This window comes from Aythya marila, assembly GCF_965140915.1.
Source record: "Aythya marila genome assembly, chromosome: 3".
Lineage (NCBI taxonomy): Eukaryota > Metazoa > Chordata > Aves > Anseriformes > Anatidae > Aythya > Aythya marila.
In genome coordinates, this window is record NC_139044.1 from 34,417,435 (window position 1) to 34,431,032 (window position 13,598).

The window sequence follows — 13,598 nt, forward strand, 5'->3', positions numbered from 1 at the left end:
AATGCATTTGTTTTGCTTATTGAGTATAAAAATAAGTTTTAGTCTTATGTACACTGTCTGGTCTCCATTTTAAAATGGTTTCTGCAGTTCAGTAAAACATTTATATTAGGTATAAATAATTGTAACTTAGTCTTTTGATTTTTACATATATGAAGGTTTAAAAATGTTATAAAAATACCCTAAACATCCAATATTTGGCTTTTTAGGTTCACTAGTAGATGATGAATCCTTGATTGGTGTTCTGCAAACAACTAAACAAACAGCTGCTGAAGTAGCTGTAAAGTTGTCTGTGGCAGCAGAAACTGAAGTGAAGATTAACTCTGCTCAGGAAGAATATCGACCTGCTGCTACACGTGGAAGCATTCTTTATTTTCTTATAACAGAAATGAGCATGGTCAATAATATGTATCAAACTTCACTGGCTCAGTTCTTAAAGTTATTTGATCAATCCATGGCCAAGTAGGAAGACAGATTTTTCTAATATTCAAATGTTTGTCTTTCTTATGTGTTTCTTTTCAAGATGTTATTAACATGCTTTTCTTGTGTTTTGTTTTCATGATTCAGATCTGAGAAATCTCCTGTACCCCATAAAAGAATCTCAAATATTATTGAGTATCTTACCTATGAAATTTATACATACTCTGTTAGAGGCTTGTATGAAAACCACAAATTTCTCTTTACCCTCCTTCTGACATTAAAAATTGATCTTGAGAGAGGACATGTGAAAACTAGAGAGTTCCATGCACTCATTAGAGGTAAGTTTAAAAGTTTGTGTTATATATAGAGGTAATTTCAACCTTTTAAAGTTTTATACCATTTCAATGTATGTTTTGTGTATTATTTTTATTTTGGCTGCATGGTTTCTGCCAATAGTTCTGTTGGAGCTGGCTCTGTCTTATCCATGTTGTGGTCCGATGAAGTTAAAAGTGGTTTCACATCTCAGTTCAGTCTCTGCATTTTATCCAGGCTGTGTTCTTTCCTGAGAACATGGTGATAGTTCTGGTTCTCTGATTTAATTATTGGTTATTTTTGTATTACATTTGCATGTTTATTTTTATAAATTAGATGACTTCTTTTTCTTTTGCTGCTCACATTTCAAGGAGCTGAATAAAGCTATCTACTAAGGTACCATAATATCTCTACACATGGTCTGGAAGGTGCTACAGTCTTCTATGGGTTTCAGCTTAAGCTTTTTCTGACTCTTGCCAATCAACTAACAATCATTTTTACAGAACCTAACGTGCTTCTGTGGCCCAACTGGCCAGGTCTACCTCTGTACTCTGAATTTATGACTCTGCTGAAAAATGTGACCACAATTACTTATGCAGAGGTCCTTATAAAACCTGCTTGAATCTTATGATGATCAAATGAATTTTGCAAACATCTAATGTCAAAGTAGTGACCATGCTTTTGGAACTTCATTAGCTGCCTTTAATGAATAAAATGGATAGGAGAAAAAAAAGATTATTCACATACTATTTTGCTTTCCAGTTTGTCATAGTAGCTTTATCTTTTGAGAAAGGAATCCAGCTACCATTTTGCCACTGATGTCAGGCAGGGTATGCTTTGAAATGCTTTCAAACTGAACTATCTTCTCTAGTAAAGTATTAGACAAGGAACCTTATTTCTTTCCTCCCTAGCTCATGGATTTTTGTTTTGCTGGAAGAAGATATACCTTGACCATCTAAAGCAGAAAGTGGATGCTTATCACTTTGTTACTAATGAATATTAATATTATTCTATAATAAAATACAGGAATACTTTTAACATTTTTTTTTGTCTAAAATGTAAGAACACAGTTTCCCACCTGTGTTTATGACAGCTGATTTGATAATGAGAAATTCTTCTAGTGCACAAATGCCACCAGAAAAAATAATAACAGATTTTATTTCTATTATTTCCAATGATTATTTCTATAATTATTTGTATGCTCTTGAATCAGATGGAAAGTGGGCGGATGCCTTGCCAAATTGTCCTGGATGCTTAGGTATCTTCTGCAATGATTGTATTGTTCAAGTTTTTCCTCCTTGCATGAGCAGTTTGTTGGTGCAAAATGAATGCCATGTTACCAAATGTCATGAGGCAGCTGAAGAAAGCTTTCTCCTTTTTTTATTTTATTTATTTTTTTTTTAAATCCCTCTATCCCTCTACCTCCTTTTTTTTTTTTTTTTTTTTTTTTTTTTTTTTTTTTTTTTTTTTTTCCAGCAGGAGAGCTTTCATGGCTTATCATCAGCCATATTATCAGGGGATGTCTCAGTGAAAAATCATTTCTATTTGAAATTGAATGGTCCCTAGAACACATTATTCCACTGGTCTCAGAAGATTAGCAAGTCTAAATCTTTCCTCCTGCTGAAGTACATAAATTGAATTCCATTCTGCTTTTCTGTATTCCATTAAAGCCAAACAGGACCTTCCTGAATACTTTAGTGCTATAGCTTAAAGGTATCCCAAAGTCATCAAAACATAGAAAACAGGTCTCAAAATTGAGGGAAAATAGCCTCCATTCAAAATGTGTATAAATACATGTATATATGTACTTGCTCTGTTTTTCTGCCATGAGAATGGCATAGATTATCTATGGAAATTGTAGAAAGAAACAAAATCTGAAATATAAAAGAAAATCTAAGTTCGTTGACACTGCAGTCTGCTACGTTCTTTTCTATTAAAAAGTGAAGAACTAATGCAAATGAAGATAGATCTTTTCTAGCATAAAGTCTATTTTACTAAGAAGCTCCATAGATATAAAAGAGTGTATTACAGAACTGCAAAACATCTTTAGTTTTGACTTAAATAAAAACCAGAAATATTGCCAAGTATCTACTTTGTGAAAAACTAATGATTACATCTGATAAGTAAGAAAAGGCTTTTTGTCTAAAGTGATTGTGATAGTCACAGAATTCAATAATTTGCCCCCCCCAAAAAAAAAAAAAAAATCCAGTTGGACTATTGTATTAAATTTGTGAAAGATATGATTCTGGAAAAATATATTATATTGTAATAATGCTAATGCTAATAATGGATTACAGATTTGTGTAAAATCTTTTAGTTATCTTCTATTTGATTTCCATTATTTCAGTTTGCTGCGATTATGAAGTTCTGGGTTCCATGTGTGGATCCCAGTGTCATTTCAAGCCATATATCCTAATGCCAAGGACATGAGTAAGAGGATGCTTGAAGGAAACTTTAACAAGTACTTACTGGAAAAGCAAAAAAGACATTATTTTCACCCCAGATTTCATGAAATAGACTTTTCTTTGAGGTTACTGAAGCTTGCCTTCCATAGGGAAAAAGGAAGGAAAAAAAGTTCAATAGCAGGAAAGGTTCATAATAAAAGATCATGAAGGAGCTTAACACTTTTGTATGACAGAAATAATTTGGATTTTTATGTAGAAACTTCACATTCTTGAAGAAGAGTTTGCCCTTTAATCAACCCTGTTTCCTTATGTAAACATTCAAATCACATGTGATCTAATTCTGTTTCTTGATTATATCTAAATGTCTCCATATGTGGATGAAAGGCTTGCATACTTTTTTTAATAGATGCTGGAACTTTTGACTTATCCCTATGTATGGCTAAATGAAAACTAATAAAAGGAAATATGTTTCTAGGCATTGCACAATTAATAACATAACAAACCACTAACCATAAGACCTTAGCAGGATTTAGGAAAAGATTAAGTATGTATATTAACAGCAAGAATACCAAGCATTACAATGAGAAACACATTTTTTACATTTTTGGAATTCATATTCTTCATTGAAAATGCCTGCCTCTAAAACTAAGGTTTAAAAGAATACTTTCCCCAAAACAAAAACTTCCCTAAAATCTGTTTGATAGCCACTCATTGGAACTTGCATTTTAATTTGATGGTAATTGTTCCTGTTGACATACTATTGCCCGGATTCAGCAAAGTAATTCTTCCATTTATACTTAGGGAATATAGAAATAACTAGGAAAATACCTAGTCTTTCTGAACCTTCTGTTTATTTATCTCAATCTTTTAAAAGTGGAGTTACTGTTTCCTGAAAATAATCACTAATAATATAAATAAAATTCTTACATCCTGGAAGCCTGCATGAAAACCTTTCAAAAATCTTTCTCTGTAAAGTCTATAATGTAAGCAAAAAGAGACTTCATGCAATTCAGAAAGTATTTGTTGCATTATAATATTTGAAACACCATAATGTTTCTTATAAATTTGTCAGAACTTAAAGCTTTTTTTTTTTTTAAGCTTTATGAGAAATGCTATAAATAATTCCAATAATTTCTGAAATTAAAAAAGTGTTTTGTTTGTTTGTTTGTTTGTTTGTAAAGAATTAATGTTATGATCTCCTTTCACTCCAGTGGTAGGATTGTCTTCTGTTCTTTTTCTTCTTGCCTTTATGATACATTTTCTCTATATTCTATTCATGGAGAATTTGGGGATGAAATGGATGCAGAGTCAAGAAGAGTTAAATCTTCTTCAGAATTTATGGAATAATTAAAAACAGTTTGTAAAAGTATGAATATTTGAACTGAAAATGGATCAACATATATATTTATGTATGTATATTTTATAAGCATGTATGTATAATTTGAAAGTATTAATCAAAGCTTGTGTATGTAGGCTATGTTATACACACACAGGAGCTCACATACATATAGCTGCTTAAAAATAATAGTTATTATTCCAATATGCTTTTTTAGTCTGTTTGTAGCAAACTGGTGAAATTCATTATAACACTGTCTTAAATAAATAAATAGTCTTAGATCTGAGACCCCTAGAATAACAATGTCCAGTTTTCCTGAAAGGTAGCACTAATTAATTTGCAGAGGACTGGAGAAGATGCAGCTACAAGATGAAGAAAATGATAACTATAATACAAAACTAATTTGGAGTCTTTCTATGTCTTTTAGTCTGTTTAAAGCCAGGTTTCAATCTTACCCCAAGAGTATTACTTAGTCTTCTCTCCGGGTGCATATCGGAGGATGTAAAATGTGTGTGATCTCCTGGCTATCTGGCTTTACATCTACTACTTAAGATGATATATGCTCAATATTTAAAATGATTTGTACACAAGAGTGCAAATAGTATCCCAGTGAAAGTGACGTGGTCCAGAAAACATAATTTAAAAATCAATACCAAAAATATCTTGATCTTTGGACTGTCATGTATATTTCATCCAAATGTTTTTATCTGCAGGAGGTGCAGCACTGGATTTAAAGGCTTGCCCACCCAAACCATTTCGCTGGATTCTTGACATGATGTGGCTAAACTTAGTGGAATTAAGTAAACTTCCACAGTTTGCAGAAATTTTGAATCAGGTGATATTTATTAATTATGTTCATAGGCAGTTTCCTAATCATAATCATGCTCCTGTATTTCACATTGGGAGTGCACATGAGAGATGTCGTTAAAAGCAAAGAAAAAAAGAGTATAAAATTATAAAGGCATAGAAATGAACAGTTAGGCAAAGTCCTCCACTCCTACATATCTAGTTTAATTTAATATAGACATATTCCTCTTCAAACATTTAGATGACCCTGTTGCTTTTCACACTGTTACTGCCACCAGCTGTGATTGAGGGAGAGATGACATAAAGAGATAAGTAATAAAACCTTAGTAATTTTACTGAGTCAACAGAAGTCCCTTTTGTACAATAATCTATCTTTGGCTGTGGCCTTCAGCAGGTGCTTTGAGAAGGTAACTCCTCTGAATACTCTCCTAGCATGTGCTCAGGTTGGTGTTAATGTATATAGAACTGTTGTTTCTTTTTGTTTTCTCAGACTTGGATTGAAGTTCTAAAAGGGACATTTGTGTTGTTTCTTAATCTGAGATTATAGGAGATACATGGCTGGAAGAGGTTCTTGTATGTTCATTTCTCACTCCTTTCCCAGTCTATTCTTGATCTGTGTTGTTCTGAAATATCTTTCATGTAAGTCAACCAGCCAGAGCTTTGTAGTATATAACAGGCATATGGTGCTGTATTTCAGAATAGATGGCATCAGTGTGTTCCTCATTTTCATTCCAGTAATCTGAGAATATTGTATCTGATTCCCCTCACTCAACTGCATAGTAATTTTCACAATGTGGCATCCACCGTTATCCCTTGTCCTGTTAGGTCATATGTTCTAAGAGGTGCCTAAATAGCGGTCATATTTATGGTCAGATTTATTCTTTCTTAAATCAAAAGCTTTCTAGAGCCTGTTACTATTAATTTGTGATTCTTTGACTGTCTAGACTATACTGGGACAGAAAGCTTTTTCTCTTGTAGAAGAAATAAATCAGTCATGGTATGTTTTTTTTTTTGTAATATAGAGTCCTCCTGCTAATTACTGATATTTAAGTTGCTGCACCTTAATACTAAAACTTTTAATTGTAACATCTTAATAGCAATTCACATGGTGTATGTCTTAAATGTTAGTCTGTTAATGTTACTTGTAATATATTCTAATATAATAACAGAATCTTATTAAAGTATACATTTCCAAGGAGATTTTACTACAGCTGAAATATATTTGTGTGCATTAACATAATAAATTTAGATAACCAGTAATGAAAAGGGGTGGAAAAATTGGTTTGATAAAGATGCTCCAGAGGAAGAGATTATACCAGATGGATATAATGATTCACTTGATACCTGTCGCAAGCTTTTACTCATCAGGTGAGCATCTTCAGAAATTTGGGAAATGACATACATTATTGCACCATGTATCTCAGTTTATCTGTATGCAATTATTATATTAGCATAACTTTAATTGATTTCTGGGTGACATTAAATATAATTTAATTCACTCACATGTTATATTATTAAATTTACTTACCTCAGAGCTATTCTCTGAAGAATCTAAAAAAAACTTTTTCTAGAAAACAGTCTTCTGACTTCATAGAATCATAGAATTGTATAATAGTTTGGGTTTAAAGGAACCTTAAAGACCACCAAATTCCAATGCCCCTTCCTTGGGCAGGGACACCTCCCACTAGAACAGGTTGCTCAAAGCCCCATCCAGACTGGCCTTGAAGTCTTCCAGGGATGGGAGTCATTTCTGAGCAGCCTGTGACTCATGACCCTCAGAGTAAAGAACTTCCATAATGCCTAATCTAAACCTACCCTTTTTTAGTTTAAAGTCATTACTCCCTCTCCTACCACCACACTCCCTGACAAACGGTCCCTCCACAGCTTTCCCGAAGGTCCTCGTAAGGTACTTACAAGGCTGGTAAAAGGAATCCCTGGAGCCTTCTTTTCTCCAGGCTGAACAACCCTAGGTCTCTCAGCCTGTCTTCATAGGAGAGGTGCTCTAGCACCTTTATCATCTTTGTGGCCCTCCTCTGGACTCATTTAAATACTTCCATGTCCTTCTTGACTTTGCTTTTATGTCATGACCAAAGGAAACTGGAAATCACATTGCAGCCTTCTCCATCCAAAAAGACAGAAAAAGTAGAATCATCCAGATGGTTTTCAAAATGATTTTTCTTACTTCTTTTTAAATGAGCTATTTTAAATAACTTAAGTAATTAGAAATATTTAAAAAACTAGAAAGAGTTGTGAAAATGCAAAACAGGTATTCAGAAGTCCCATGTATAAAATGTGGCATATATGATTTTATTGCATCACCTAGGATATTTGTGGCAGGGCTTGGGATAGAATGGATTTCCCCAAAGCAGCATTTAGCTGCCTTATACATGAGACCATGCTTTTCTTTCTCATATCTTTCTGTATTCATTGTATAGGTTCCAAGTTCTGCAACAAATAAATCAAAGACTCTACTGAAAATAACATTAATTATTAGACATGACTTGTCTTTGGAATGGATTCAACCTGTTCAGTAAAAGACCTGATTCAGACGGAAGAAGTGCTACATGCTATACACCCTGAAGAGGGAGGGGTAGTCTATAAGTAATAAGCATATAAATTGAAATTTTGCATATCGTTTGGTCCAAAAGAAGGTTTTTGTTTGCTTTCCATGGGAGCAATAGACTCATCCCAAACATAAAAGCAATCCAGTGCAGGAACTGCATGCCCTAAAACACTAACATACCCAACGAAACATCTCTAGGATTATACCGAAGGGCTAATCTATCTAACATTTCCCTATCTGGGTTCTCAGATACAAAAGTTCTGTTTAAAATGAAGAATGCCCCACTGTGAGTACTCAGAACAGAAAATTCCAGTGCAAATAATTTACTTATGGCAAAATTCTAAGAAACTGGAAAGTATTGGACAGTAATAAATAGAGGGAAGACTACCAGCTCTGTCTATTATTATATTTGTAAAGACAAACAAACAGACATAAATATGAATGTGTATATATATAAAACAAAAGTATCTTTGATTAAAATGGAATTTATGATTTAAGTCTGGTCTTTGCAATGGGAAGCATCACTGAATTTGTATCTTGGTATAATTTTTTATTTGTAGGTCTTGGTGTCCAGACCGAACTCTTTCTCAAGCCAGGAAGTATATTGCAGATTCCTTGCATGAGAAATATACAGAACCAGTCATTTTGAATTTAAAAAAAACATGGGAGGAAAGTGACCAACGAACACCTCTCATCTGTTTCTTGTCAATGGGATCTGATCCAACTATTCAGATTGATTCCTTGGCTAGGAAGCTTAAATTGGGTAGGAAAATAATTATTCATTGTCTTGATTTGTTTAACATACAGAAGAGTAACATAAGTAACTTCAGATTTTTTTTTTTCTGAAAAGTATTTTTAAAATTCTTTTGTAACATTATTGTTCCTGAACAATTGTCTTAGAGATAAAACAATATTTCTATTACATGAGACAATATCTCTAGTACATCTCAAAAACAATATCTCTATTACATCTATCATATCTTTTACATGAAAGATGTTATGCTGAGGACTATTCAGTATGCAGTTGAACAGTAATGTCAGTTCTTTTTTGAGTTATCTAAGAGATGGCATTTTTTAGTCTGTAGCTACAAGACATATTTTTATTAAGTCTGGCATGATGGCAATATTGTTGCCTTGTTTAAAATATTAATATTGATAATAATATCAACAATAAATATCAATGTGCTTAAATTATACATTAATATAGGTTTAATATAATAAATATCAATAAACATTAAGTTCAGGTAGAGAAATCAGCAATCTGCTTACAAGCTTACTTTGTAACAAAAAACACCCACAAGATCTGCATTTCTATATTCTGGACTTTATATCTACATTATATGACAACATGAAAACTAGAAAATTGTGCATACAAACTGAGTTAGATGTAAATGCATTCATTCCTGATAAAAGTCACATTAAGATGTTCACAATTCAATTTTACACTTATGAATTTTGTTCATTTACATGGCTTCATTACCTACACTTAAAGAGAAATCTGGGTTCTTATTTCAAACTAAGCTGTGGCTTACTTTATTAAAATTTGGCTTAAATTCCCTTTGACAATAACATTAGTCACAGACTTTCACTTCTGCAAACACTGTAAACATTATGGATGTATATTTAAATGCTATTTTACAAAGTTTCAATGCTAAGAAAATATAATACATAGCATAATGTTTTAACAAAGGGATTTGACTTTAATAAGTATATTTTTTATAAATATGTACTTAATTGTGCTGAATTTATATCGCTTTTTTGACTGAATTGGAATTCTTACTTATTTATCAAGAATGTATGTTCATTGCTCATTATCAAACCTGTTACAGAATGTAGGACCATCTCTATGGGTCAGGGACAAGAAGTTCATGCACGCAAGATCATACAGATGTCAATGCAACAGGTGCGAAAAACTAATGCAATATAAATTGATTTTCTGTTTTAGCATTCTTTTAAAGCTTTTCCTGCATGTAATCTTTAATATTTTGCATTTTCACCTTACTATGAAGCATATAGTAAACAAGTCTCCTTGAGAGCCTAAGCCTGAAAACATTCCACTGTGGGATACATATGTGATAATGGAGTCCAAGTGAATACCTTTGCCAGCAGTATTGTTGAGCACTGTTTCAAAAGTGGCACATTCCCTTCTTATCACTGCATAGTTATCCAAGGTTACAGAACAAAAGTTTCAGAACCCACTTCTTTACTGGAGTTCCTTTTTTTTTTTTTCCCACTTACCTATGTTAGCTACCGAGAAGTTGCATAGATTATATTAGATAAAATGGAGAGTGTAAACACAGCTTAAAACTGTAGATATAGAATTCTGTGCTGGCTCCACACATATGTGTTATACAGATCCTCTTGCTCCCCAGCAATTGTTCCCCAGCATTTGATTTTGGTTCTTTGTTTCTTTAATTGTCAATTCTTTTGATTTTGAGTCTCAAGGATATCAGAATGTATTTTAAGGATATTCTCCGACATGTTGTAGTGTTTTTTGTTGTTGTTCTTTTTGCTTGTTTCTTTGTTTGTTTCTTTTATGGCATATAATATTCCCAGCAGTAAAAACATGAGAAGTCTAAGCAACAGCTCTGAAAAGATGGTAATTGAAAGCTCAGATACAAAATGAAAATTATAGTGCAAAAGCAGCACTGTCCAGTCAGCTGAATGCTTCAAAGAGCTGTGGACACTGTTCCACATGAAGACATACATACAGCCATAGTTGCCTGTAAACTCAAAATATCAGGAATTCTGAAGGACTAGAATATCTTTACTAGTTGAAAACAGAAGACTGAAAGAACTAGATTGAAACATGAAACAGTTTTTGTATGACCATAAGCAACCATTAGTCCTTACTAAACCAAGAGTACAGCACTGCTTGTAATATTCACCTAAAGTGACTTGAAGTGACTTCACCTGAAGTGACTTGTGTTCAGTAAAAGCTTTAATTGGTGCCATATTCCCTATCCATTATCCAGTATATGAACATGACAATCAAATTTGAAAGTAAAAAAAAAAAATGGAGTTTCTGAACATGGAGACAAATATCTTTGTTGTTTTTGTTTTGGTTTTGTCTTTGTTTTTCTCTTCTTCTGACCAAGCATATATAATATGATTAAAGCAAGCTGCTGTACTGTGAACTGATCCTGATTCATCTGGAAATGAGAGAAATTGATTAAAAAAAAAAAAAAAGTGGATACACATAAAAGAAGAAAAAAACCCTTCTATTCCTCTATTTACTCTTAAAAATATCATATTCATTAGTTCTCCATAAATATTTCAATTAGATTCAGTTACAAAATGTTATTTATTTGTTTCTAAATGGGTTAAACCAAAATTGCCAATATGAAATTACAAGCTGTAATGAAATCCACACATCACTGTTTAGAACTGATTAAATAATGCCAATTTTAATATCAGGCTTCTGATTCACTAGGCTTCTAAAGTGATGCTAGAAAAGCTGATTGAATTTAAATTCATGAGCAGACGTGCAGAGAGATAATAACAAAAATAGAGCTTTGATGCAACGGAGAGATGAATAAGATCAAAACTAATACGCAAGAGGTTGAATTTCATAAAAATGTATTCATTACAGATAAACTTATTATAGTTGAAAAGTTTGGATTCTTGTTACAACCTCTCTACCTTTATTTCAGATTATGTTATTAACAAGGTTTTTTTTTGTTTGTTTGTTTTGTGTTTAAAGATGTATTTCTTAGATTTCATATGTTAATTTTCACTCATGTTCTTTTGGATCTGTTTCTTTTGGATTGTTAATCACAGTTTTTTTCTGGATGATAGGAATTACTACTTTTTGCCACTAGGTAGCGCTGATACTTTACTTAGAACATTGGCTCTGGTTATGCTATTTTCATTGTGAATTTATAGGATGTGAAAATAACCCTTACACTAAATTTTCAATTAATTAATTTATTGGCTTTAACTGTGCCAATATCAAATCAAATGATGTTGCATATTTAGGAACCTACTAAAAGTCATACAACTAAAAAATTACATGCAAGACCAAATGTGATTCTAATACAGCTATTTGTTTTGAATGTTATAAATAAATCGTTATAAATTTTATGTGGTAATTGTCGATATTGTTATTTAGGGAGGCTGGGTGTTACTTCAGAATTGTCATCTTGGATTGGATTTCATGGATGAACTACTGGAGACACTTCTTACTGCTGAGATACAGAATGAGACATTTCGAGTTTGGATAACTACTGAACCACATCCTAAATTCCCAATTACACTGCTACAGGTTTGTTCAAATGTTTAGTTCAAGAACCTCAAGACATTGAGTTTCATTGAATTTATTTAGGGTAAGCATGTAAATGAAAAAGAAACTGTGAGTGGGGTGGGTGAATGAATAAATGAGCTTACTTTACAATACAAATGACACCAAACAGGAATGTTATTTACCAGTAACTGGAAGTTTTTCTCAATTAAAGATGTATTGTGTATGTGTGAATTTACACTAATTCTGTACACACACATTTTTAAGGCTTTAACTGTATCCTTTTTGCTCAGCTAGGTGCCTTGTGCACAGGGTAATGCCTACAGCTACTTTTAGACTCTTATATTTCCCTGACTGAAACAAAGGATAAAGAGAACAGAAAGCATATCGACAGTGCATCTCAAAGACCATCAGCTGACAAGTGACCTGTTTTTCTTTAGCTAAATTATAAATGGTTGTTCTGTAGATCTTAAGGAGATATCAATCAGTACCAGGAAAATTGCCTAAACTCTTACAAAGTGCATTTAAGTTACTTATGATGGTTCCTAGCACTCACAGCAGATCGTATCTAATATCTAGTGTAATGGCCATGTGCTGACACTTCTGTGTTCACTGGCACCTTTCTTCTTAAAAACAGTGGGAGTCTTCTCAGTGGTTCCAATTCTCTCTAATTAAAAACAGATACTGTGGATGATATCTAAGATATGAAGTGATATCTAAGATATGAAGGGGAACATTAGCCTAGATGTGTATGATTTAAGGCAGCGTGAAAGGGGAAAGGAGAAATTCCTTTCTGGAATGAATCTAGGAGATGACCTTCATCAAGAAATGTATGTCATCATGGGAAAACACTGTGTATGGAAGGTAGCTCTCAATAAAAAAGGAAATCTTTCTAAGTCTTCAAGTTTGAGAAGTGGTATATAAATATATAGCTCGCTAAACGTCACAATAAAGATCTGAGAGGGCTGCTAGATGAATCTTCACTGCATTTATTTCAAATGTTTCATTTGTGATATTTCAGTCTATAGTGACACGTTACCTGTTAATATTTTAACATGTTCACGGATACCAGAAAATGAGTAACTGACAAACTAAAGGTCATCTCTTTCTCAGAAGAAAGGAGAAAATCATTTGCGTTGTTGTTGTTGTTGTTGTTGTTATTATTATTATTATTATTATTATTATTTCATTTAAGCAATGTTCATACATAATTGAACAAGATAGCCTTTGAAATGTGTAAACACTGGTTAGTAAGTGTTCTCATTCAATCCAAAATTCTAGTGTTCATATGCAGATAGGTCCTTGCAAAAGCTCATGTCTCTGAGACAGCTTGCCTGGGCTCTGCAGCCCAGAAATACGACTCTGTGAGATGGAAGTTGAAAAGTCATCCCTTAAAAATAATTTAATTTATTTGCCACAAATATGGAGATAGTAAAACTGCCAGGAGAAGTACGTGTTCATGAGTGTATTCATTTAAGATTCTCTCAGAGGCAGAAATAGTTTGCAAACATGCTTGCA

General features: G+C 32.9%; 1 protein-coding gene across 1 annotated transcript in view; it reads left to right on the forward strand.

Annotated features, from left to right (window-relative positions):
* The window catches only part of DNAH8 (dynein axonemal heavy chain 8), a gene marked incomplete at both ends in the record, with an annotated part of 131,818 nt that overhangs the window by 106,940 nt on the left and 11,280 nt on the right, over positions 1-13,598 (forward strand). Inside the window, 7 exons of the mRNA XM_082758173.1 lie at positions 207-459; positions 565-755; positions 5,184-5,305; positions 6,527-6,645; positions 8,401-8,603; positions 9,670-9,743; positions 11,952-12,104. Coding sequence (XP_082614299.1) covers positions 207-459; positions 565-755; positions 5,184-5,305; positions 6,527-6,645; positions 8,401-8,603; positions 9,670-9,743; positions 11,952-12,104 — 1,115 coding nt within the window. The remainder of the gene's footprint in view (positions 1-206; positions 460-564; positions 756-5,183; positions 5,306-6,526; positions 6,646-8,400; positions 8,604-9,669; positions 9,744-11,951; positions 12,105-13,598) is intronic.